The 24,221-nt window shown below is 43.0% G+C and overlaps 1 protein-coding gene across 2 annotated transcripts; it reads right to left on the reverse strand.

The window, feature by feature from the left end:
- Positions 1-2,258: 2,258 nt before the first annotated feature.
- paplna (papilin a, proteoglycan-like sulfated glycoprotein) lies at positions 2,259-23,981 on the reverse strand. Of its 2 annotated transcripts, XM_084380502.1 has the most exons (28): positions 23,757-23,981; positions 19,596-19,658; positions 19,187-19,290; positions 16,126-16,186; positions 15,816-15,918; positions 15,570-15,700; positions 14,221-14,344; positions 14,007-14,087; positions 13,736-13,908; positions 13,480-13,603; positions 13,274-13,400; positions 13,066-13,131; positions 11,271-11,475; positions 10,909-11,085; positions 10,655-10,805; positions 10,320-10,400; positions 8,834-9,029; positions 8,475-8,559; positions 8,167-8,293; positions 6,987-7,455; positions 5,072-5,230; positions 4,849-4,976; positions 4,205-4,259; positions 3,934-4,080; positions 3,464-3,591; positions 3,149-3,257; positions 2,602-2,777; positions 2,259-2,420 (listed from the first exon to the last, which is right to left on the reverse strand). In XM_084380502.1, the coding sequence occupies exons 2-28, from the start codon at positions 19,650-19,652 to the stop codon at positions 2,260-2,262; spliced, it is 3,705 nt and encodes a 1,234-aa protein (XP_084236628.1). In that variant the 5' UTR covers positions 19,653-19,658; positions 23,757-23,981; the 3' UTR covers position 2,259. The 2 variants fall into 2 exon arrangements, with proteins under 2 accessions (XP_084236628.1, XP_084236629.1); XM_084380503.1 differs by lacking the exon at positions 13,066-13,131.
- Positions 23,982-24,221: the final 240 nt, after the last annotated feature.

A 24,221-nucleotide genomic window follows, 5' to 3' on the forward strand; every position in this document is an offset into this window, starting at 1 on the left:
CTGAGCAAACAGCTGCTAACACTTCAGTTTCTGTGTCAACTGAAGAACTCATTTGACCTTTTTGAAATGGGTTTATTGAAGTCACATCTAGTTTTTACATTTTGCACAATTGAATAAAAGCTTTTTACATTTCACAATGAACACGAATGTGTGTAATAGCTCACACAACTGCTGGTAAATTTGTAGTTGTTAAACGTTAGTTAACAAACAATGAAATGCTTTATAAACCATGTATTAATCAATTGTTTATTGCAAAGTTGCAACTGATGTTTATAATTCTTTGTAAATCATAATAAACACTAAATAACAAAATAAATGTACTTAGTTACTTTCCACCACTGCTCATCAAACATTTTTAAATGTATTTATGACTCCAGGGACTCAAACTGAAGAAAAACACGTCCTACTTTCTACATTTGTTTCCCTCAAAAAACATGTTTGTGCTCGCTGCAGCCACATAAACAGGAAACACAGTCGGTGAGACCGCAACAGAAACATGTTGTGTCAAGCAGCTGCGAACATGGTAATAATATCTCCTCCTGTAAAACCCTGATGGTAAATTTGTAAGCTGTTGTTTTCATCTCTGGTTGTTACGTAACACAAAACAGCATTTATCACTCTCTGCAGTTTCATGTGCCAAACTGCAAACTGCTTCTGAACTAAGATTAAAAACACCTCCAGCACCTATAAAAGTGATCTATAACATTATCAATCTACGTATACTAACAGGACAGTGTGGAGTACAAAATAGTGCACGTTATTTTTCACAAACCATGTCATCTAACATAGAAACAAGGCGTAATGTGAGATTTCCATATGGGAGTTTTGTATTGGAGCAGGATAATCATATACTGTACATCATTGATACATCAGACCAGCCTCAACAGCTTTCATTGAATCTTTCTAAACATTTTAATGTGCTTATTCTGTGTTTTGAATGTTATTTATTTGTTTTTGTTTTATCATTTAAATCTAAGTATTAATACGTGACCAACATTAGTGTTTTTCATCATGAAAAACAGTCTTTCATGTCTTATTTCACTGATATTAAACACCAGGACACAAAGAGATGAGAAACATTTCTAAATCATGTGTTGCTAATAGCATCAACGACGGCTCTGTTCTTTTTAGGTGTCCCCGTGATTCATGACAGTGTGACAGTGAGCAAAAGTTAATGTCCTCTGTGAAAAATGCCTATAATTACAGAAGTAACAGCCAGACTACACTGACCTGATGTCAGAGCAGGGTTGTCAGATCATCAAAACTCAAATTTCCTCTGATATTTAAAAACTAAGAGAAAAGTTCATCTTCAAACCTTCATGATCACAGTTACTTTTACAAAAAATATGTGTGGCCTACACATAAAATGAGTCTGACTGGTTTTAAGTTGGAAAACAGAAATAAAGGCACAGCTAAAACAAGGGAAAACATGATTGGGGTTGTTCATTCAAGCTGTAAAATACCAGCCTGGTGTTAATATGGTAGGAAACATCAATTTTAGTCATGTAATCTAAGAGATATCATTGATTAATTTTCTATAATCAGTCAACACAGTTCAGGAACTACAGAGACGTTTAGTACGAAGCAGCTAAGCTGAGTCTTCATGTTGAGCGACCTCCTGTGGTTCAAACTGATAAAACAAGTCCTGCAGGAGCAACTTATTCAAAAACTAGAACCTTTTTTTTAATCAAAATATGATTTTATTATCAAATAATTACATAAAAATAAACAATGCAAAGAGAAAAATACAAACTTTTATCCGTGAAATGCCAAAATATAGATTAAAAAAAAAGAGCAGTGGTCACAACAAGTACAGCAGTGATGGAATCATTTCACGTGGAGGGGTTTACTGGATTTAATGGGCGGAAAAGTAAAATCATCATAATCCTCTAGAAAACAGAGAACATGTGCACGAGGTCCAGTGAGTAAATAACTTATTCATTCAACAGACTTTAACTTTAAGGCCTCTATTCAATGTTTCAGTGTTTTAATGCAGCAGTGTACAAACAGACTCCCTGAACAAAAAGTGTTCACAACCTGCAAACTCCTGGTTCACAGCATCTACAGCTACAGTATCAGTCCCTTTTTATCGATGTGTTCTTGAACTGGTCAGATTTGTGCTTTTTTAACTCATTTTGGCAAAATGCAGAAGTTCAGTGTTGGAAGGTTTTTTCAAAATTCAGTCCTCCAAAACGGCTTCTCCCCCTCCCGTCCCCTCTCCCCCACCCGTCCCAGAGTTTGTAGCACCCCTCCTCGGCTTCAGCCTAGCCGACCGAACCTGTCGTTCTTCTGCGAATGCCTGGTACAGCTGGCACAGCAGAAACTGGAGTAGTACGAGTTGGAGCAGAGCCGGGCGTAAACTATCAGCTCGCAGTTGGCGAGCTCAGGCTGGTCGACGCATTCTGGCGGCACATCGACACCTGCAACAGCAGAAATAAAGGACAGTGTTTTGTTGTGCCTCATGAATTCAGAACAATACACAGAACTTTATAAAAGCTTTCAGACAAAAGATGATAATGGTGAAACAAAGTAAACTTGTTATTTTCTCCTGGATTCCACCTGGTTAATCTGGGACAAACAGTTTCCATGTCTGATTCTCACCTTGTTGTGTGTCTTTAGTGACTCTGACTTCAGCTGTGGCGCTCACAGAGTAGATGCCGGTGTAAGCGTTACAGGTGTAAGTGCCCTCATCTGAAGGCTTCACGTTGTTCAGGATCAGGCTGCCGTCAGAAGACAGCAGGATTTTACGACCGTCTGGACGCACCGGGACGCCGTTTCTGTCGTAAGAGAGGAGAAAGTGGAGGTCCAGTTCAAGGCTGATGAGCTCGGTGCACCTTGTTTTACTCCTGCTAGTTGATAGAGGCTTTAATTTCTTACAGATTTAACATTTAAGGGCCCCATTTACAAAAATCTGTCACCTCATCTGAGGAAAAAGATTTCTTCTACTGTATAAAAATCACATTTGTGTATGTAAAACCCCAGAGTGGTGTTTGATTAAATATAATTTGAAAGATTACTTCCTTTCCACTTTGTTTTATTGTGGGTGACAAAAGGCCTGTTGATTGTTGGTGAGCCCAAAATGAGGCATCACTTCATCATCAGGTCCAACAGGATATAGACACTTGAGCCTAATAACGTGAGTTCCTACCTGGACCAGCCTATATTGACGTTGTCTCCTGACACCACACAGGGGAGCTGAGCTGTGCTGCCCTCAGACACCTGGATGTTATTGGGGGCTGTGGTGATCTTCAGGTCCGCTGGACAATAAAAACAGAATGAGATTTTTAAACCTAGAGAAACAGCAGCTCTAACACAGTCTGTTGTAATCACACTCAGATCTGCTGACCTCTGCTGGTGATTGCGTGAAATTACAACAATGATAGAAGTCTCTTGCATTCATATTGAACATGCATTGTCCATGTTCAGTGTTTACTATGATGTTAAAGACATGAATAAAACTCACTCTGGACTCTGAGCTGCAGCTGTTTCTGCTCCAGCTGCTGCTGGTTGGAGGCCGTACAGGTGTAAACACCAGAGTCCTCAGACTTCAGAGGGCCGACGATCAGCGTGCCGTCTGTGTGCTGCGTGTACCTGCAACACAGCAGAGACTTGAGTCACATGTCTGATATAATTTCATGAATTTTCAACTTGGTAACTGTACTTTGTTTGGTGAGAAACATTATTATATCATTGTTCAGTGTATTTTATGTCTTAAACGTGTCTGCAGGGAATCTTCAAGGATTATAATTGCATTTAAAATCTAATTTGCAATTGTTGGAATAACTATATTATGACTATGTGTGAACATTTTGTCATTTAATTGAAGCCCTACCAGAGTTAATTGCAGTTAGTTGGCAGGAATTTCAAGACTTTGGCGGTTCCTCCAAAATCAGATATACTGTGAGTAAATCAGTAGAGCAGTATGGTGATTACCTGGAGTCACTGACGGGCTGTCCATCTTTAGTCCACTGAATGTTGACAGACTGAAGAGCTGAGGGAGGGACGATCCTGCAGGGAAGTCTGGCTGTTTGTCCCGATCGCATTTCCACCGAAGATGAACCCGACCGCTCGATACTGAACCTGATAGAAGTTACAGGAATTTGATTTTGTCCATGCCTTTGGGTGTTTTGTACCCACAATCCTCAATTTCTGATCTTCATGGCAGAAAGCTTTATGTTTATGGAGAGTAAGGAGTTGTTCTTACCGAGGGAAAGGACCATCTCTGGGCAGTGAGGTAGGAGTCAGCGAAGAAGATCCCTCTGTGAGACACACACACGATTGTACGAACGCTCCTGTCATTCACTCACATAACGTTACATAAACCCATCATGCGTAAAGAACAGCTGACTTCTCGAGGTCAGCGTGTTGTGACACAACCTCTGACATCATCTATGACATCAGGGCTTCACCTCGACCGAGACAGAATAATTGGGGTTAAAGTCGGTCAAATTAAGGTTTTGACTGAATCTGGCCCCAATTAGCCGAATGCACAAGGGGTGAAAGGTTTTCTCAGAAGCTTTCTTAGAGTGCGCTGATCTTGAAACATATATACAATGTGGAGTTTACCGGACAATCCACACTCTGTGTATTGTACATCAATGCATAATTTGGATTTGTAGATACAATAGATGTCAAAAATGTCCAGACTTTTTGTCAGAGGCGGACAAATCAACCAAAATCTTGAACATCTTTTCCTAATTTCATGACAATCCATCCAAAAGTTGTTGAGATATTTCAAACCAATGCTACGTAACTCCCTGTCTTCCGGTTTTGCTCCTCTCTACGTCACCACACTTGCACAACTCCTTTCTCGAATGAAATGACGTCATGCAGATGCTGCTGCCTTACCTGTGACCGACAGGTAAATGTAGCGGTGGTCTCTCTCCCGTTCACGAGTAGCCACACACAAGAACCAACCGGAGTCCAGCTTAGTGAGAGGACCGACCAACAGGGAACCGTTGGGCTGCTGGTGATGCCTGAAGAAAATAAAGAGGTAGAGAATGATCACAAACACTGACAGAAATCAAAAATTAAATGTATGTGAAACCATCGAGTGTGTGCTGCTACTGACCTGCGAGTAGACAGAGGGACGCCATCTCTTCTCCAATCGACGATGACGGTGGAGGACGGCGGCGGGCTGACTCTGCAGGGCAGCACGACCGTCTGCCCGACTAAAGCCTCCACTTGAGAGGGGTCACTCTTATCGATGGTCACTCCTCCCAGGGTCAAACTGAGGACACAGGAGGGGGGAGACAAGGACAGAAGGAAGGAAAGGAGGAAAAGAGGGAAGGACGATCAGGAGAAAGTTGGAAAATCAAAGAAAGAGAAGGGAGGAAGAGAGTGAAAGAGTCACTTTATGCTCTACTGTTGGTACTCTGATTAGTAGTCACCAAAGCAAGCATAAAGATTGCCCACAACCTGGCTTCAGAGAGAGCTCAGACAGAAGAGACAGAGGAGAAACCCAGCTTTGGCACCCAAATGGCCCATGCAACATGAAGAAAGTGACGAGGCAATGAACCCTTCACCCACAAAACAACAAATGATGTGCGTTAAAAATCAACGGTGATGTTAACACACAAACAGACGAAGGACAATTTTAAAACACCCAAATTTCCCAGCATGAAGCAGTGTCCCCCTAAAACCTGTGACGTAGCTAACACACACAACTACACAAATATAAAGTGAGGAAGGAGGTTTAGTGACTAAACACACACACACAAAAGACAGATGAAGCATCACAGCACAACCTTTATTAGTTTGATCTAGTGACATCACGGCGACAACACAAAGCCCCGAAGGTGGTGGCGACTGACACGGTGAGACAGCAGGCACAAAACAAAAGCACGAGACGACTAACGTTTAACTCTGACACACAGTGAAAAGTCCCAGAAGCATTAAACAGAAGAGCTGTCCATTTAGGGTCGCTGTGAGGTTGTAAACTTCTCCAGAACCTCCTTTATTGAGGTTAAAGACAGAAAACGAGGTGCCGCTACTTGCTGCAAGCGTGAGAGTCTGTGGAGTTAGAAGTACAGTAGCGTAGCTGTGGTGTGTTTTACAAAGCAAGGGTTTGGATTATATTAGCACCACAACGATGTAAACAGCAGGTTTGCATAAAATAAAGCAAAACAAGTGAAATACTTTGTTGTAAATAAAGACAATTAAAAGCAGAAATGTTTATTACTACGATGCCTTTAAAAGTAACTCAACACCAGCCTGTTTAACTGCCCTCTCTGGTTCTAGACCACAGCTGCTACACCCAAAGCACTCTTCTACATCACTGTGAGAAGATGAACCACCAGAGGTCAGTGAAAACAAGATTTTCAGGAGGTGTTGAGTTCCTTGTTAAGTAAGCTAATTTGTCTGAGAAGCTTAGAAAAGAAGGCAAGGTTGACTCTAAGATAGCACACATATGTCTCGGAGACCTGGGGAATAAAATTTATGTTCGAAGGACGTAGCATGTGGAGCGTTTGCTAATAGGGAAGGCGTCGGTGAGGCGTCGGCATTTGGTCGACGCCTCGCCAACGTCTTCCCGATTAGCAAAAGTTTATCCAACGTAACTCGCGTAGATGTCTGCGAGGCGTATGTGTGCTGCTGGGGCTGTTTATTCAGTCTTCACTTCTATTGCTCTTCCATTTTACATTTACAGATGCTGCATTAGTGACATTTTACTGAAGATATTTAAAAATCAGAACTGGTATCCTTCATTTCTAAAATGTTTGGTGTGTTATTGAAAATTACTGTTCTTAACTCTGGATGCGGTTTATATAAACTCATGACACCATGATAAAGAACTTTAACATCAACATCATCATCATATTTTTTGGTAAATGATTGATGCACATGATTTGTCTGTGGACGGTGTTTCAATCTCCTTCAGCTCACTCTTTGCCCCTCCTCATTGGGGCTCCTTCAGCAGGGGTAGGAAGGCTGTTAACGGGGCAGGGACTGAGCTTTTCGTCGCGCTCCCTGGGTCTTCAGGGTCTTACCTCGCTGCTGGACCGGTGTGCTGGGCAGCAGTACCATGGGAAGGCCGACGAGGGCGCTGCTGGATTCTAGCTCTGTGGGCATGTGTGGCGGCGCTTGAGGCCTGTCTGCCGGTGCTACCGGTCGAGCCTCCCTGCACGGTGAAAATCCTCCCCATGTTACGTGAGCCACCTGCTCCAGCTCCTCCTCCAGATGCGGTGCCTGCTCCAGATGGGATCCTTGCAGGGGTAGGCTCTCTTCTAGGAGCTGGACCTCCAGCGGGAGCGACAGGGCCCGGGGCCGGCTGGCTCGCCGCAGGAGCCTGGCACGCCCTCTGGCACTCGGCGCGGGTCATGAAGTTGTTGCTGTTACCGTGGCAACCTCCGTACCAGAAGTGCATGCACTTGGAGGTGACGACGTCGAAGTGGTAGCGGGTTATCCAGTCGCTGCAGGAGCCGGCAGCGCGAGGAAGGGAGCAGATGGAGCGCTCAACTGCAGCGGAGAAACAGAAGGGGCGAGGTTACCAACATGAAGTCTACAAGCTAGGAAAATGCTTTTCCTGTGCTTTCAACTGTATCACATCAGTGGATAGGGTCTGCTCATTCGACATCCTCTGACAAAGACCATGTCTTTACCTTGAAAAAGACAACATATTTCTTTGGGTTTGAACATTGTTGGAAACATTTGGGATAATTGAAGTCAACAGCTCAACAAAATATATAATGGGGGTCGAGTCTTTTCAGACATTTTGATGCAGAAATGTTACATATTGTATCTTAATAGGTCATGAATGAACTTGAATTCTTCTCTTTCTCTATTTTATCTAAGCATCGAAACCTTTTCAGAGGAAAATGTATTTGTTTGACTAATTTCTTTTAACAAATGGAAACTGACATTTCTCTCTAAGTGCCACATCTTTGACCAAGACTATAACCCCTGAAGTGAAAAAACAGAAAACCGGATTTATACTGATCGCATCATAAAGTTTGGAGCAGGCCTGGATAAACTGGAGATATTTGGACAGGAAAAGTCAAAACTGCATATTTTCCCATGCTTACAATAAATCCTGTGAGCAAACCCTTCAATCACTGGCAATGGAGCGTCTCAGATTGTGTTTGTACTGGACGGATCCACATGTGAATTTCGGAAAAAGCAGGAACACAAAACCAGAGATCAACTTGTAATAATGTGTCGGTTGTTTACTGTGGTTGGGTGGGTTGGGGCAGCCCTCGCCGTTGGGTCCTCCTGCAACTGATGTGCGGTCGTAGCAGCACCCGTATGTGGTTCTACGGCACTGCACGGCATTCTCAGTGGGAAGAGAAGGAGCAGCCTGTGGAAACATGAGGTGAACAATGAGAAGAAACAGGCAAGAAGACTGTGAAGGCATCGATATCAAATGTCACTGTTTTCTAACGTTTCATTCTTGACAGACGATACCTCACACTATCAGACATCTTTATTATGGTCGATCTCTTCTTCACTATGTATAGATTTTCATTATGTTTGCTTACGGTGGGTGCAGGGGCCACAAACTCCACGCAGCCCTCCTTGTTGGGGCCCTGAGCAGCCGTCAATCCGTCCCTGCAGCAGCCATAACTGACAGACAAGAACAAAAAGTGAGAAGATACAAACAATAAAACACTTTGTACAGAAAGTTTGAGCCAAAAATAACAAAAATGTGCAACTCTGTCATTTCTAAGAAACCCTTAACTACACTGTGGTCGCTTAATGGTAGTTATGGTGGTCATGCGTAATCCCAAACAATCTCTGGTTAGAGCGCAGTTATAAAAGTGACACCCAGACAAAAGCTCTTAAACAGACTCCATATGTAACCTCAACCACAGGGTAATGACAGGATGGAGCTGGATACCTGGTCTGAATGCAGGATGGCTGGACAGCAGTGGGAGCTGCGGCATATGGGCAGCCCAGACCCTGAGGGCCCCCAGCTGTAGTGCGTCCATCGGGGCAGCAGCCATAATGGGACTGGCTGCAGTGGAGGGCCGGGGAGGAGCCGTGAGGGTCATGGACTGTGTTGGTCTGGGTCAGATCGGTCTCAGGCCTGCGGACTGAGATGAAGCCAAGTGGGGGGACAGTTCACACATGTAGGCTAGACCCCCACAGTTCATGGTGTTTAAATAGACAACACAAAGCAATAAAGGAGTTCACACGTTGCTTTAGAAATTTATAATAGAGCCTAAACTAGTGTGCTCGAGGCCACACAGCCCTCACTGGAAGCTGAAGCAGGGAACAACGGAGATTGAATTGGGACAAGTGGTTCCTGTGATCAGACCTCAAACTTGACATTCCTGAACACTGTGTCGGTGCTGCAGAATGCCAGAACATGCCAAAAAAACACCACAGCCAGCACTTGCACACTTCAGTGCTTCGGAAATATTTTAATCAGGCTGACAGTGTCCATGGACCCCTGAAAACATGTCAATCAGGCCTGGATAATTAGTGCTGGGACAGGGGCTGGATGGGGAAAAAGGAGGGGCCGATGGGCACAAAGTGACAGGAGTTATATCAGCAGAGAGGAGGAGGTGCAGGGGAGCTGGAGGGGAGCAATTATTAGGGTGCCATCACACCTACAGTCTGTTTTGTTAAGAAAAATATCACGTTATTTATTTGTTATTTACCAGTTATACGTTTAAGATGTTGGTCTAAACTGCTCAGTAGCTCTTTCCAGAGAGTGAGTTGTATCAATTTTCAATGAAGGGCTTTTGTAATGACTTAAAGAATGAGCAAGACGCTAACAAAAAAAGAGGTAGCAGAAAAAGACAAACATCAAGCCAAAGAGTAAGTGCCAGCCAAAAACACAATGAGCTAGCAAAAACAGACAGACAAGTGGCCGTTAAAAGTTGGGGTCAGCACAACGTTTAGAGCATCACACCCACCACGCGGTGACAATTGTCAGTTGCGACTTGTGGCTTCATATTGCTGGCTTTTACGGAAAATGACTTGTGGCCCGTTGCTTTTTTTGACTGGTACTCCGAACACATTAAAGGAGCTAAAAAAAAAAAAAAACGAGCCAGCAGAAAAGACAAAGAGCAAGAAAATACAAAGAAAAGACAAGCTAGCAAAAAAAAAGAGCTCACAGAAAGGTGAGGTCAAGAAGAGTTAGCAAAAGTAAAAACAGCGAGATAAAGACTAAGTGCTTGCAAAGACACATGGAGGTAGGAAAAAAGTCCCACAGACAAAGTTCAGCTTCTTGTGGGTCGAAATGTGTGCTGTGTTATTGCTCTGTGCTTCATTTCAGTATTCTTGACATTCTACTGGTTTAAACTGTGTGTCTATCACCTCACACACAAAACATCCTCAGTACTGTCTGTGTAATAAACTTCGAGATGGAGTCAAACCTGTTGCGTGGTCGGGCACGTAGGGCTGGAAACCAGTCTGTGTGTTGTCGTGTCCTCGTGGGTCCTGAACGCTTGGCACCACTGCACGAGACCAACAACAACAAACCAATGAGCACAACTTGTTAATCCCAAGGCAGCTACGCCATGAAGCATCCTGCATTATCGTCAATTTTAATCTAAATGGGACCATAATTTACTAAATGAACATCATGCTGTGTTAAAGAAGACTTGAAGCTAATGATTGACACCATGAACTCATTAGGAAGCTGTTTAATGGGGCAGTTAATCAAAAGCGATGCAGGTTTAATTTACAAGGTGGTTTTGGTTATGCTCACCCTGTGGGCTGTAGCAGGGCTGGGTGTTGCAGCGCTCCACTGTGGAGGGTTTGGGGTTGGCGTTACAGTGCTCCACAGGGTACAGGCTCCTGTCCTGGTCCGAGCAGATCACCTGTCGGTCTCTTGAGCCGGATCCACAGCTCCTAGAGCACTGGAGGAAAACGCAGAGAGAGATTATAACCGACAGGATGGCATGAGTTCACATTCAGCCACACTAAGTGTCCCTGCATTGTTTGTGTCTTTGCTGTTCTCACCAGGCCCCACTCTCCAACGTGCCAGCTGATCGTCCTCGGGCAGGCCGCCATCTCACAGGGTCGAGCTGCGAGCGGGCGGAGCAGAGTGCTGCAGGATGTTTCCTCCAGCCTCATTCCTCCTGAACCAATGCAGGTGATTTCCCTGGTCTGCTGACCTGAACCGCAGGTCACTGAGCACTGCACACAACACAGATTTTAAAACACAGATCTTGTACATTTATGTCTGCATAAAGAGTTCGATATTCAGCCTTTTTCTGATAATCACAAATTAGTGATTGTATAAAATAAATTCATTTAAAAACACACTACTTTGGCTGCAGGATGCAATCTGCACAGTAACTAGTAAATAACAGTCCACTCACCGCGCTCCATCTGCTTGCACGATACTCGGCACACTTGTGCATGTTGCAGGTCTGCAGAGAAGGCGGTGCCTCGGCGTAGGCAGCACAAGTGGCATCCTCCACCACGCGGGGTCCCGCAGCATCATTGGAGATGCACTCCACTTTGCGTACCTGAGAGCCTCCACCGCAGGTAACTGAGCAGGCGTTCCACTCACCGGTTCTCCAGCTGGGAAACCCACCGGGAGGAAACACAAGTCAGGAGATGTTGTAACGTGGTAGAGAAAACATGAAGAGTTTCATTCCGTTCGTTCAGATTTTGTTTTTGAGAAGCAAATATGATATTTGGCATTTTAAAATCTGGGACATTTAGAGCAAAGAGACGTTTTCTTATTGAAACCCCACTTTGTTTTTCTGCCCAGCGATATGTAAACTGTGACACAGCATTTCTTGGCAATGTCAGCATTTACCTGGGTAATCTTATCTGGGCTGACTTCTGACCACAACCCACACCCAGGAGTGAGAAATAATAATAAACAATATCCATCTATAATTCCCAGATTGACAGATTGTTTGCTTTTGTCCAAAACTGAATGTTAAATTAATAAACAATAACTCCAAAACATAGAAAAGCAGCAAATCCTAACATATGAGAAGCTGTAACCAGATAATGCTTGACAATTGAGTAGATTTATTTTACATCCATCAACAAATCGATGAATCGACAGATGGTTTCTGCAGAATTTGAACATCAACCTTCTATATTTCACTAATAAACTTTAGTTCTGATCAGAATTGTGGAATGAAACCCCTCAAATAAAATGCACATGTAGACAAAGGATGAATTGCTTTAACAACACAGCTACGAAGGCAAAAACTACTTAACTACTAGAGGCATGATTATATTAAAAACAACACATCCTCTTTGGAGACTGCACTCTACAAACCAAAAAGTGACTTCCAGCTACAAGACAGAGAGTATGTCTCACCTCCTGGTTATTGTGAACAGACACTGATTACTAGAAGAAAACAAACACTATAACCAGCAATCTTTATCCCCCAAATCTCTGCCCAAACTTTAGCACACATGTCTCCGGTCGTTCATGCAGTGTATCTTTCAATTGAGGGATAATGAGGGTGCACTAAGCGTCACCCGAGCTTCATAAACATCTCAGGTTTCTGAGCAGCAGCAGCATCAAAGAAAAGAAGCAGGAAATACCAGAGAGTCACTGACTGAAGCCCCGGCTCTTTACTACCACGCCGCTGCTGCTGCTGTGTCCCATTCAGATGTACACAATCCCCGACACCCCCCCCCCCTGCATGACGACCTTTGACCTGCGAACACCTCACAACACTACGGCTACACTAACACACAGGGACAGAGAGTGTTTACAGTTTTGCTAAAGCAATCAGGCAGCAGCCCGGCTCAGGGATCGGGCACAGAGGCCACAGGTTGGGAGGTTAAAGATCTGGCATCAAATCACCACCTGGCCTCCCTGGAGAGAGACGTTAAGTGTGTCCAAGATGAATGAGGATCATTAAATGGTTGAAAGGGAGATCTCTGAGCTGGACAGTTGCCCCACGCCGTCGTTCTGACCTCACATGAGGGAACAGACTTTGGCGCTAAACACAGATGCTACAGTCAAACACATCTGAAGGGGGAGAGTTTGTGACGGACATTAATTACATGTCTTTGGCATTTTTAAGAGGCTAGTAGCTAAGAAAAAGCAAATAGAGAAAATCATGACTTAATGATTCAGATCTCCCCCTGTGTTTGCAGCTACCTACGACTTCTACACGACCACAGATCCTGGGTTACCTGAACACATAGGCTCTGGGTCTTTCTGAGGATCTCCACAACTTGGGTGGATACAGGTACGCCATCCTTTCAGACAGTCATGATACACCAACAACAGTCAGAGAAAAGCCCCATTCACTTTCAGTGGAACAAACATGAACTCTGGCTGCTTGTGTCCTCAGAAAGTTCTGAGAAAGTTTACTATCAGAGTAACATGACTGTAGTTTACCTGCGGGTCTGTGGGCATGGATGTGGGTTGCATGTACGGTTGGTCTGTGGCCTCGGCAGAGACGCACAGAGATAGTCGGGGTATGACTCGTTATCGATGGTGCAGAAGACCAAACGGGACTGGTAGCCTGATGAGGGAACAGAATAACTTAATTTTGAAAAAATCTTTAAACACTGAATTGAATGTTTAAGTGCAAGACTCCTGACCTGATCCACACTCCCTGCTGCAGGCAGACCACGATCCGTAACTCCAGTAGTAGCCCTCTCTGGAGCGTCCATTCGGGAGATAAAATTCATACTGCACTCCCTGGTTTGGCTCCTGGCTGATCAGCTGAGAGGAGAGGGGTGCACATAAAGGTATAGTATAAATTCTATGTAGAGCTGTTTTAAAAAGAGATTTGGAGTTACATAATTGTCAGACAAAGAAAGTACAAAAACGTTATGTCAGTATGTACAATCTTACCTCAACAACGAGGGGTTCAGTGGTGGGGCCGCGGCCGATGATGGTTTCAGGGACGTTGTCGCCCTCAGCGCCTCGCTGGTAGTACAGCATTGTTCCAGCAACGGGTGTCGCCCTGGAGAAATCAATTACCCAGTGGCCATTGAGGTAGTACTCACCACGCAGGTTCTTGATAGCTGGAAGAGAGGTTATAGTCATTGTATGCACAGAATACATCCGAACATACAAGAGAATTATAACTATTTCTGTGTTTTCTAAAAAGTCAAACACTCACCAAGGTAGTTACGTGTGGCCACAGTCTCCCTGATGCTGATGGTGGTGGCTCCAACTGGGATGATGAACATCTGGTTGTAGCCTGAGATAAAAAAAAAATAAACTTAACTACAGAACGCTGCAAACATCTTTCAAACGTTTCTTTATCTGTCTGGTCCCTCTGTGAAGGCTCTGCTGGTGTGACAAAACGTAATGATTGGACACATGCAGCGTACCAGTTGGCAGGTCGCGTACAGAGAAGCTGTTCTGGACTCGGTGGCAGGTCTGTCCATTACCCCCACACTGCAGGCAGGGGTCTTCCTGCTGTGGAGACTCCAACATGTTGTCACAGCCCAGACGCTGAAAAAGGAACAAGTGGGGAAGTAGATTAGAGCGGTACTGTGACTTTTACTGGCAACAGACAGCTTGTTTTGCTTTAACTTATCATTCTGAAATAAATACTGATTGCACATTGTAGATTGGTTCCACCAGGACTTGAGACGGTTCAAAACCAGCACTGTTTCCGCTCGATCAGGAACTAAACCTGCCTACTTATTAATACAACCGAGTGTTTTACTTTTATAGCATTGAGATCAGGGTTTCTGGGATTCTTTCAGTAACAGATGTGAGTAGGCTACTTCTTCCATCACTGCTTTCACGTCCCAATGTTATCGCATCGACAGAAATATAAACATTACAACACAAAAGCCTCAAAAGAGTCCAATCACAGAATAGCCGGTTCAGGGGCCAAACCAAAACACCACTTCAGGGGGCCAAACCGATACAAGGCCTGATTTAACATTTAACAAGGCGTAACGGACGGGTACATCTGTGGGGACACGACGTGTCTGTGAAGGTAGCAATCCTAAAACCAACAAAACTCTGCTGAAGCTGAAAATTAAATACATAAACAAACAATAAGGTTCAAAAATAAGACCCGAGCGCGGAGTGGACTCTGGACAGCTGCTCCCCACAGAGGAGGTGATAAAGACACAATGGCAGAGGTTAAATAGAGGGAGGTGTTTCATGAGGAGAAGGTTGCTGCGATAATTAGATGAGAAAAGAATGAGAGCATAAGTGTTTGACATTACTACATAGTGAAACTAATCCTCTGACTGTGTCCGCTCTGATTAATGAAGCGAAGCTCGCAACCAGCGTCTGCACCTCTGAGACGATCTATTTTATGGACACTAATGATGCTTTTTCATCAAATCTGCAGCACGGATGAGGCGATTGGTTTTATTCATTTTAAACAAAGTAATCAACTTCTTTGCTTCTCCTCGGTGTTTGGTACAGTACACAGTACTCCTACTTGAGCAGCCACCTACAGGGCAGAGTTCAGGGTCAGACAGAGAGCAGAACAGTGCACATGCAATTACTAATTCCTAACAATTAATAATAGGAAATAGGGGTCATGATTCTCCCTCTTAAGTGATGATATGAGAAATGATTGCTTTGTGACAAATATTCCCCAGATTATCATTCTAACAGAGTAGATTTAGCTTCAGAAAGAACAGACGTAGTTCAGTTTTCCCCTCTTATCGTATCTTATCTCATGTCTGTGTTCATTTTGTGTGCAGCGTACCTTACAGACTCCATCCACACATACATCCCTGCGCCCAGGATGGCAGGGTGTACCATCGACCACAGCCCTGCGGTGGCGGTAGTAAAAGTTTTCTCCTCTTGGCATGCAGTTCAGCTCACAGGGGTTCTCAGCTGTCAGAGAGAGAGCAGTTTCATTTTAGAATAAAAGTACACTCTGGCAATTCAGTATCCCAATTTCATGTCCATTATGTGGCCTTGCAAATCCAGAAATACGACTACTTCTGACCTCCGTAATAAGGGAGCCACTTGTAGAGTTTCCCCTGGAAGACGGTGCCGTCAAACTGGGAGCACTGCTCCTCACGGAAATCCTTGGATCCCTCCGGACAGTCCTGATGGAACGAAGGGAGGCAGCGGAGAGGTCAGACGACAACTCACAGTATTTACAGAATTTAATTTAATGTTAGATGAATGTCATGTGAAAGCGGTTATGGATTTATCAAAAGTGTAAGCACGTTTATAGGCTGTACACTGAAAATAAAAAATACAGAGCAGACGAGAAAAGATCTTAAGAAGTTTATTCAGCTGTGTTTGTTCACCTGGATGTTGCAGGAGCGGTAAGACTTCTCTGGTCCCACACAGTTGTGTCCTCCATCAGTCCTGTATGTAGAGAATAAAGCATCAATATGAGACACTATTGGCTCATTTTCTTATAGATAAACCCTGATGTTTGACCTGATATGGAGATAGAATAATCTAGGTGGGAACCCAGGGGTGAAGTAGTTTCTCAAAGCTGAACCAAGAAGAAAAGTCATCTGTAGCGTGTTATCAGCTACATCTTTCAAATAAGCCTCATACACAGACAGTCAGCTATGAACCTGGGCGTTGTTTTTTGTTCAGTAATTTAATCTAAACCCTCAGGACATTAGAGGGTTTTTCAGACTTTGGAAAGCTATTGAAGAGCCACAGAGTTGTCATGTCTGTCTCTTTGGGCTTCTTTTCATGAGCTTATTTTAAAAGAAATACGGTTGATAGTTAGAGAAAACCTGACAAATGGCGTCATTTTTTCACATTTATGTTCGCTTTTTTTTCCTAGTGCATTGATTAACACTGTCTGCTAACAGCCTTTTTAGTTTCTGCCTGGCTACACAGACTAGATATAGATATAGACATTGACATATTCTGTCAATGTACATTTTAATTACTGGATAATGTTTTCCAGGTCGTAAGCGTCATTACAGCATCATTACAGAAGTCCCGATCGCTTATTTGTCTCACAAGACTTGGCAACTCTGGCCACAGAAGACATTATTAACTGTATTCACATGTTTACTTGGCAAGCAAACTGACATTCATGTGTAAAATCATGGGTGTGCCCCTTTAAAACCACAAAAATGTGTTTTCATTAGCCTAATCTGTGCAGTAAAAATCCCCTTTTGAATCTTTTCTGACTTGGGTTTCATTAAAAGTTTATGGGTCATTATTTTAATGCAGAAACAGTTAATGACTAGGTGGACTGCGGCGCACGTATGCAAATATACAGCTCAGACTGTCTGCAAGTGCAGAAATAACAAGTTTCGGCTCAGACGTTGAGTAACATTCCTCTTTAATCTGTGCCTTTTAAAAAAGAAAAGAAAAATCGAGCTCTCAGCAAGAGGAGAAGCCTCAACATCATCACTGTTGAGCCTTAAGCTCTCACAAACATCGACGTGCACCGTGAGACAGCAGATTGTTTTGCCTCCCTCCCTTCCAGCCACGCTGATAACTCATGATTAAGTCACCTCCAAAAGTACCTGCCCTTAAGCCTAAAAACAAGACGCACTCCTGTCAGAGCGCCAGAACTGAGGCTAAAACATGTCCGAACAGTCAGTGACAATATCCTGCCTTCAACTTTTCACCTGGGGGTGGAAAATAAACATCGCACAGTGCTTTCTGTTTTAAAAATGATACATGACGGAAAGGAGACGGGTATTCACGCAAAATTATTGATCGCACAAAATTAAAACGGACCATTTAAAGTGCGAGTTCTTTGGATGAAGGTCAGGAAATTTTTAGAAATGGATGTCGGGTAACGTTGGGAGTTCCTGTAAAGCACACAATGAGTCAACAGCTGTCTAATCATAGTATTTAAAGGTGTGATCCTGGCAAACCTGGCAGGCAAGATATGACTAGAGTTCATCCTACTATGTAGTGGAGGGCAGGACTCTGTTATTCATCATTCAGGTAAAGAGGGGGAAACAGACTCACTGACAAACTGTCTGACTCACTGACTGCACGGACATGTTGGAAACCTGCATCAGTATGGAGCAACATCTAACGTGAAATCTGCTAATGTTTAATGTGCAAAACTGCATTTTCCTACAGTTTTCCGTCACGTAAACGCAACAAAAATACCACACAAGGTGAAAACTGTTTGGACATGTTAAAGAAACAGCTCATTACAGACATGTTCTGCCTGGAAGGCATCTTTCTTGTGCTTTTTTATCAAAATTCCCCCAGAATCGTTACTCAATATCTGAGGCACACCGTCGCTCTGGCAAACACTTTATGGCCGGTAAACAAAGCAAACAGAGCTGATGAATGATGGATGACTTTGGAAATTTAATCATTATTGACTATTGACGCTTCTACCTCACTACATTTCAAGGATAATGCAGGAGTCTTATATTACAGCTTTAAAAGTTGATTTTTCTGCAAATTCTTTTACTTAAAGGCTCCTGGTCGCTACATTTTTGAAAGAGTCCCGCCAGCGCTGTCTTAGGCTGGTGGCTGCACACACACTGCCCAAAGGTTGACGACCAGGAACTTCCCAAACACAGCAAAATAAAAAAAAATACAAGCAGAAGGAAGGGTCTCTGTCACACACTTCTAGCAGGTCATTAATGAATATTCTTGTGTCTATATTGACTCATTCTGCCTTTAAGTAAGGTTGTAATGGAGTATTTTGAAGTAAAGGATGTGAACATTTTGCAGTAAACCGAATTAAGACACACATCACTTCCCACTTCACGAGTACAGATGTACTCTATGTGTTACATGAGGCAACACGCCGGCTGGATTCCAGCAACACGAGCTATGAGCAGAATATTTACAGTGAACGCTGGCAACAACAGCAAGCGCGACTTTATGACTCCTCACTCTGCCATGTTAAGTCAAGATGTAAAGCTAAGCCTAAAAAAATGGGCAGAAAACCATATTTTAATGAATTATACTTTAAAAACCAGAACACGTGAGCAGCTCAGGAGGATTTTTTTTTTTTTTAAAACCACTTCTGAAGTCCTCTCAGCCTAAAAAAAGGGCAGATAGAAATATTCGCTCCTCATCTGATCCTCTTCAGCAGCCAAAGGGCAACACCCAGCTAAGAGAGGTCCTTTTAACGTTAAAGGGCCCCTCCCTGCAAGTCTGCTTTGGATGTAAGACAAGCCCACGTCCTCGTGACTTCAAGGCATTCTTTTAAAATCAAGATACAGTCTGTGCCCATGAACCTCACAATTAGTTTTATTCACGGAGGGGAAAAAAAAAAACAGTGTGTGTATTCAGGAGCTCACAATGAGCTGAGTCTATCAAAGAGAGGCTGACTGTGAGTCCATGTGCACAGGCACGTTTATGAGCATGTAGGTGCATTAAAAGATAGATGGATATCGGCAGGAAGAGACGTACCTGTGGGTGATGCAGCGCCTGGTTCTCATGGTCACGCCGCTGCCACAGCTGCGGCTGCATTCTCCATACGGACCCCACGTGTCCCAGTGATCCACACCGGGCACCTGGACACAAGACAGCAGTTTATATAAGACATCACAGTGTAAAAAACACGATATTAACTCGTGTTTTCTTTGCCAAATCTCATTGAGTTTCAAATTCATTCTTGGCCTCGGAAACAGCAGCTGTTCTAAAGGTCAAGAACGAACTCTGAGACTCATTTTTAAAATAAAATGGACGAGAAACCGTGAAAGTAGTCCACATAATTAAAAAGCACACTCCGTTCAAAGCTCCAGTGCAATTTTTTGGCATTTTTCCACGATTTTATCAGTTATCAAACAGTTAATCAGTTGTTTGAGTGGGAGTTTACCGTGAGCGCTGGTGCCAAGAGCAGCTGTAGGATTACCAGAGGCAGCAGCATCTTCATTGTTCCCTGGAAGAGAGACAAAAAAACAAAAAACCAGACGTCCATGGTTAGTCACTGTGACTAATAGAGGCTATTACACATTGAGCAAGTTTTCCGGAAATAAGCCAGAATAACAAGAGCGGAAACTGTAATTGATGAGAGACACGGGCCAAAATATACAGCAGGACTGAAGAGATTTCAGAGTAAAAACCTCTTCCTATCTGATCCAACAACAGTAAACACCATAAAAAAAACAAAGCCTCGGTTCTGGCTGACAGTCAGTCAACGGTTTCATTGCCCTGCAGCGTTTCTTACAAATGTTGCCAAGAATATAAATCAGTTATAAATCAGTGTATGAAGCAATGGTTTTCTTTTTAAATCTTTAAACAGCTCATCAGACAAATGCAACAGCATGTTCTGTGGTTTGGTTTGTGGCCACAAACAGATGATCAGCAGCTGGATCTGCATCTGTAATGTTTCTGGCTGATTAAACCTTGTATGTTGGAGATGTTCAGTTTGAGCTCCGGTTGGACTGAACAGCCACACACTGATGAGTTTACTAAAGCTACAACGGTTAGTCAATTAATCAGTTAGTCGATCAAAGGAGAGTTAATTGCCAATTTCTTTGATAATTAATTAATCCTCTCAGAAAAAGTGAAACATTTGCTGGTTTCAGCTTCTTAAATTTGTCGATTTGCTGCTTTTCTTTGTCATTTATGACAGTAAATGAAGAGTCTTTGGGTTTTGGGCTGCTGATTGGGCAAAAGATGCAGCTTGAAGACATCACTTTGGGCCACCTGTGGTTAATTATTCAATTAATCCTGAAAATAGTCAGCAGATTAATTGCCCTCAGGAGAGTAAATACCTCCACCGAGGCCCAACAGTCCCCTTTAATTCAATCAAACCTAACCCAGTATCAAACTTGATAGCCCTGTATTGCTCCAAATCTTCTAGGATCTGCTTCAAATTGTTATCACTCATCGATACCAGCCACCTAAATATGCCTGATTTTTGCACTAAGATCCATGCATTATCGACAAAAATGTCAAATAACAACAAAAAGTGCCCTGTCTCGCATTGTTAAAGACATTTTTCTTATTCTTATTCTACCAACCAACCAGGAAACACACGGAGTTGCAGCCCTACAGTTTACGTCGTGGCTTTGGAGAGGGAAGTTCACAGGAGAGTGAATCATCTTTTTTAACTTCTCTCTCTATTTTTTTCCAAATCCAAAACATTCCCTGGACATTTTAAAGGTCCAGTGTGTAGGATATCATGGCATCTAGTTGTGAGGCTGCAGACTGCAACCAACCGAATACCCCTCGCCTACCTCTCGCAAAAAAAAACACACGAAAACACACAAAATGTCCTTTCTAGGCTACTGTAGAAACATGGCAGTGCAACGTGGCAGAGAGGAGCTGCTCCCTCTGTAGATATTAAAGGCTCATTCTAAGGAAAGTATGTAAGTAATTGATTAATATAGAAAACAACTGCCAGATTGAATGAAAAATATAATAACTGTTGCATTACTACAAGTCTTTTAGCTGTTTACAGATCAAATTCTCAGGTCTGGTGTGTCTAAATCATACAATGACGCCATGCTACCCGTCCTTATTTAAAAAATGAAAGAAAAAAGGAAAACGAGAAAAATTGGTTAATTAGTTGCAGCCCTCAAACAGACAACGTGAAATTATGTGGATTTTACACTCCAAAAAAAGCAAACACAATCACATATATTACAGCCTGTAACATGCTAAAACAGTATCTTAAACAGTACTTTTTAAAAACCACACCTCTTGAGGGACCAACACTTATCATCGCCCTCTTCTATCCCATCGCTTAATTGCTTAACTGAGCTAAAAATGTACCCTTTGTTGCATGAGGAGAGAGTGTTTGTTTGTTTTTTCCAGGGCAAATGGAGGGTTTCTTGCCCCCCTGAGAGAGCGAGAGAAGGGGGTCGTCTGGAGCTGCCAAACCACCTCTGACCCCCGTCTGCCATGACGACCAAACACCCCAGCAGTGAGGGAAGTTACCCTGCAGCCGCGAACACCCGACAGCGAAGAAGTCAGAGAGACGATTATGTCACAGAGGAGAGGAGACAGGCTGTCAGCATGTCTGAACTGTGTCTTTAACACAAACACAAACACAAACACACCAAAAGCCCCGAATTCAGCAGCTTCCCTGGGTGGTGACAATCTGGGACGGTTCGCTTCTGTCTGGGCCAGCGGCGCTCATTTACATCTCAATAACTCTGGACAGATAGAGGAAGGAATCCCCCATGTAAGCCTCGGGCTGCCCCAATGATTATTTTCATTACCAATTAATCTGTTGGCTGTTTTTTCCATTAATCAATTAAAGAAATACCATTACACGTTTCCAGAACCCAAAGTGACATCTTCAACCTCCTTGTTTTGACCAACCAATGGTCCAAAACTCCAAAGATATTCAACTTATAATGAGATGAAACAGAGAAAAGCAGCAAATCCTTAAATTTGAGGAACTGGTCCTTGTGACTGTTTGACATTTCTGCTTGATAAATGACTTTAAATGATAGATTGAGTGTCATTGTTGTCGTAAATCAATCTTATATCCATCAACAAATCCATAAATTGACTGATTATTTCTGTAGAGTTGTAGCCAGAGTGTTTATTGACCTTAAATGTATGCTTAATAAACAAAAAGTAAGATTCAAATCAGTGTCTTTTACCAAGAAACAGTTCCTCAGCAACACAGCAACCTGAAAACTTCTTGTTTAAGTCAACGCATACTTTGAGAATATGTAAAAGAAAGTCATGCTGAGCAATAAAACCCGATCAGCTGTAACCGGAAAATGTGGCTAGAAAATGACTTAAATATATAATCTGCTATGAAATGCTGCTCATCCTGATGGAAAGTAGGAAGTTGTGAAGTTTCGTTTCTGAAGCTTCACAGCAAAACAGCGTTGCAGCATTTTCCTGAATAGCTTGTTTTAGAAACGTAATAAAAACAACTAAAGGAAACATAAATGGCTCCACACAGCTGCTCTGATATAATCCAAGTCTCCAGAACCCCCGAGATCACAAATTGACTTGAGGAGACGTAATTTATTGTTTTTAAAGTAGCTGCAAAGCTAATAGCTTTAGCGCACACGCCGTCTCCACCGTGCATCGAGAGTGTAAATAACGTCTTTTCAAATAAACGAGCCATTTTTTTAAACAAGTCCCCATCTAATTCAGTTTTTTAGGAGAATACTGCAACACTGTTTCGCTGTGAAGCTCCAGAAATGTTTTGTTTACTACAAAACTTCACCTGACTTTCTGTGGGCATGACGGTGAGTAGACAACGACAGAATTTTCCTGTCAGGGTGAACTTTTCCTTTAAGATTAATCAACTAATCTGACTGATTATCCTCTCAGTAAACATAATATTCCTCTGAACTCTGAGTACAATCTGAGCTATTGAAACAAACCTTTCTAAGATTCCTGCGTCACTCACTTGTTATACCAGCTCATGAAGCCTTTAGCCTCAGGCTATACACTCTTTAATCCCAGCAATTAACTATTATTCAACAGCCAGGAGGGCAAGCGGTGTCTTGTGCTCTGTACACACTGTGTGTGTGAATCATGACATGATGGCACCGGGCACCTGGTCAGTCTAGGAAAGCATCAATGGATCTTGAGGAACAAACTATGAATATTTCTATAAATATTAGGTCATACATTGAATGTTTTTTTGTTTTTCTCCCCTTAAAGTGTGTCTTTAGGCTTCACATGTGTTTTTTTATGACTTTATTAAACTTACAGGTCTATCTGAACTCCTTTATCTCCAGAATATTTCTAGAATATTCCATTACGCACAAATCAGGTTAGTCTAGCTCCTCTCTTTACAACATTGTTTTTGTTATTTCTCCTTAAAGAAACATGAATATGAACTATGATTTATTCAATCTATAAAACAAACTAAATATCCCTTCTCCCAGACTTAAACCTTTTTTTCCCCCCATCTCTTATCTTAGCCAAAATGATTTCCTTTCTCCCTGAGCAGCCAATTCTTCCACACAAGTGCGACAACATATAATTTTCCTTATTGTCACAATCTTTCAAGAAACCTCCACTGTCCTTAAGGTGAGAAGATGAGGCTACTCACCCCGCTCAGTGGTTTGAAATGCGTTTTCTTGGAGTCCTTTAACCGCCGGTGGATCCTTGCGGAAGGACCGTTCAGGGCGCAGCGGGACTGACTGACTGACAGACAGCTGGTGTCTCTCCGGAGCTTTGACTTGAAGATGCGTCTGAAAAGAGCCGCGGTGTCCTGGATATATGAGGAGGGCTATCAGGCTGGGAACCTTTGTCTCTCTCTCCCTCTCTTTCCCTCCCTCTCTGACAGGAAACCGAGCAGCAGCAGCAGAGGAGAAAGTCCTGTTGGTTAAACCTCCTCCGCGGCGTCATCAGCGCGCTTTTTAACCAGCAGCTCATCCAGCCCAATTACAGCCCCTCCTGACGGACATGGTGGAGCTTTACGCGCACTCTGTAATTTCAGACTGTAAAAATAACAGTTAATCAACGTGCCCGCTTGTTGTAAGGCCCCCATAAGCACATCCTATATGTCGTTTTA

Source organism: Pagrus pagrus, assembly GCF_965226575.1.
Source record: "Pagrus pagrus genome assembly, chromosome: 18".
Classification (NCBI taxonomy): Eukaryota; Metazoa; Chordata; class Actinopteri; order Spariformes; family Sparidae; genus Pagrus; species Pagrus pagrus.

What these genes read in the sequence shown, in the direction of transcription:
- paplna (XM_084380502.1), bottom strand. Translation starts at nt 19,652, where the DNA reads ATGAAGATGCTGCTGCCTCTGGTAATCCTACAGCTGCTCTTGGCACCA. An exon ending in CCCAGAGCCTATGTGTTCAG is followed by an intron (nt 11,476 to 13,065) that starts GTAACCCAGGAT and finishes TGGGTTTCCCAG; the next exon opens with CTGGAGAACCGGTGAGTGGA. An exon ending in ACGTTGGAGAGTGGGGCCTG is followed by an intron (nt 10,806 to 10,908) that starts GTGAGAACAGCA and finishes GTTTTCCTCCAG; the next exon opens with TGCTCTAGGAGCTGTGGATC.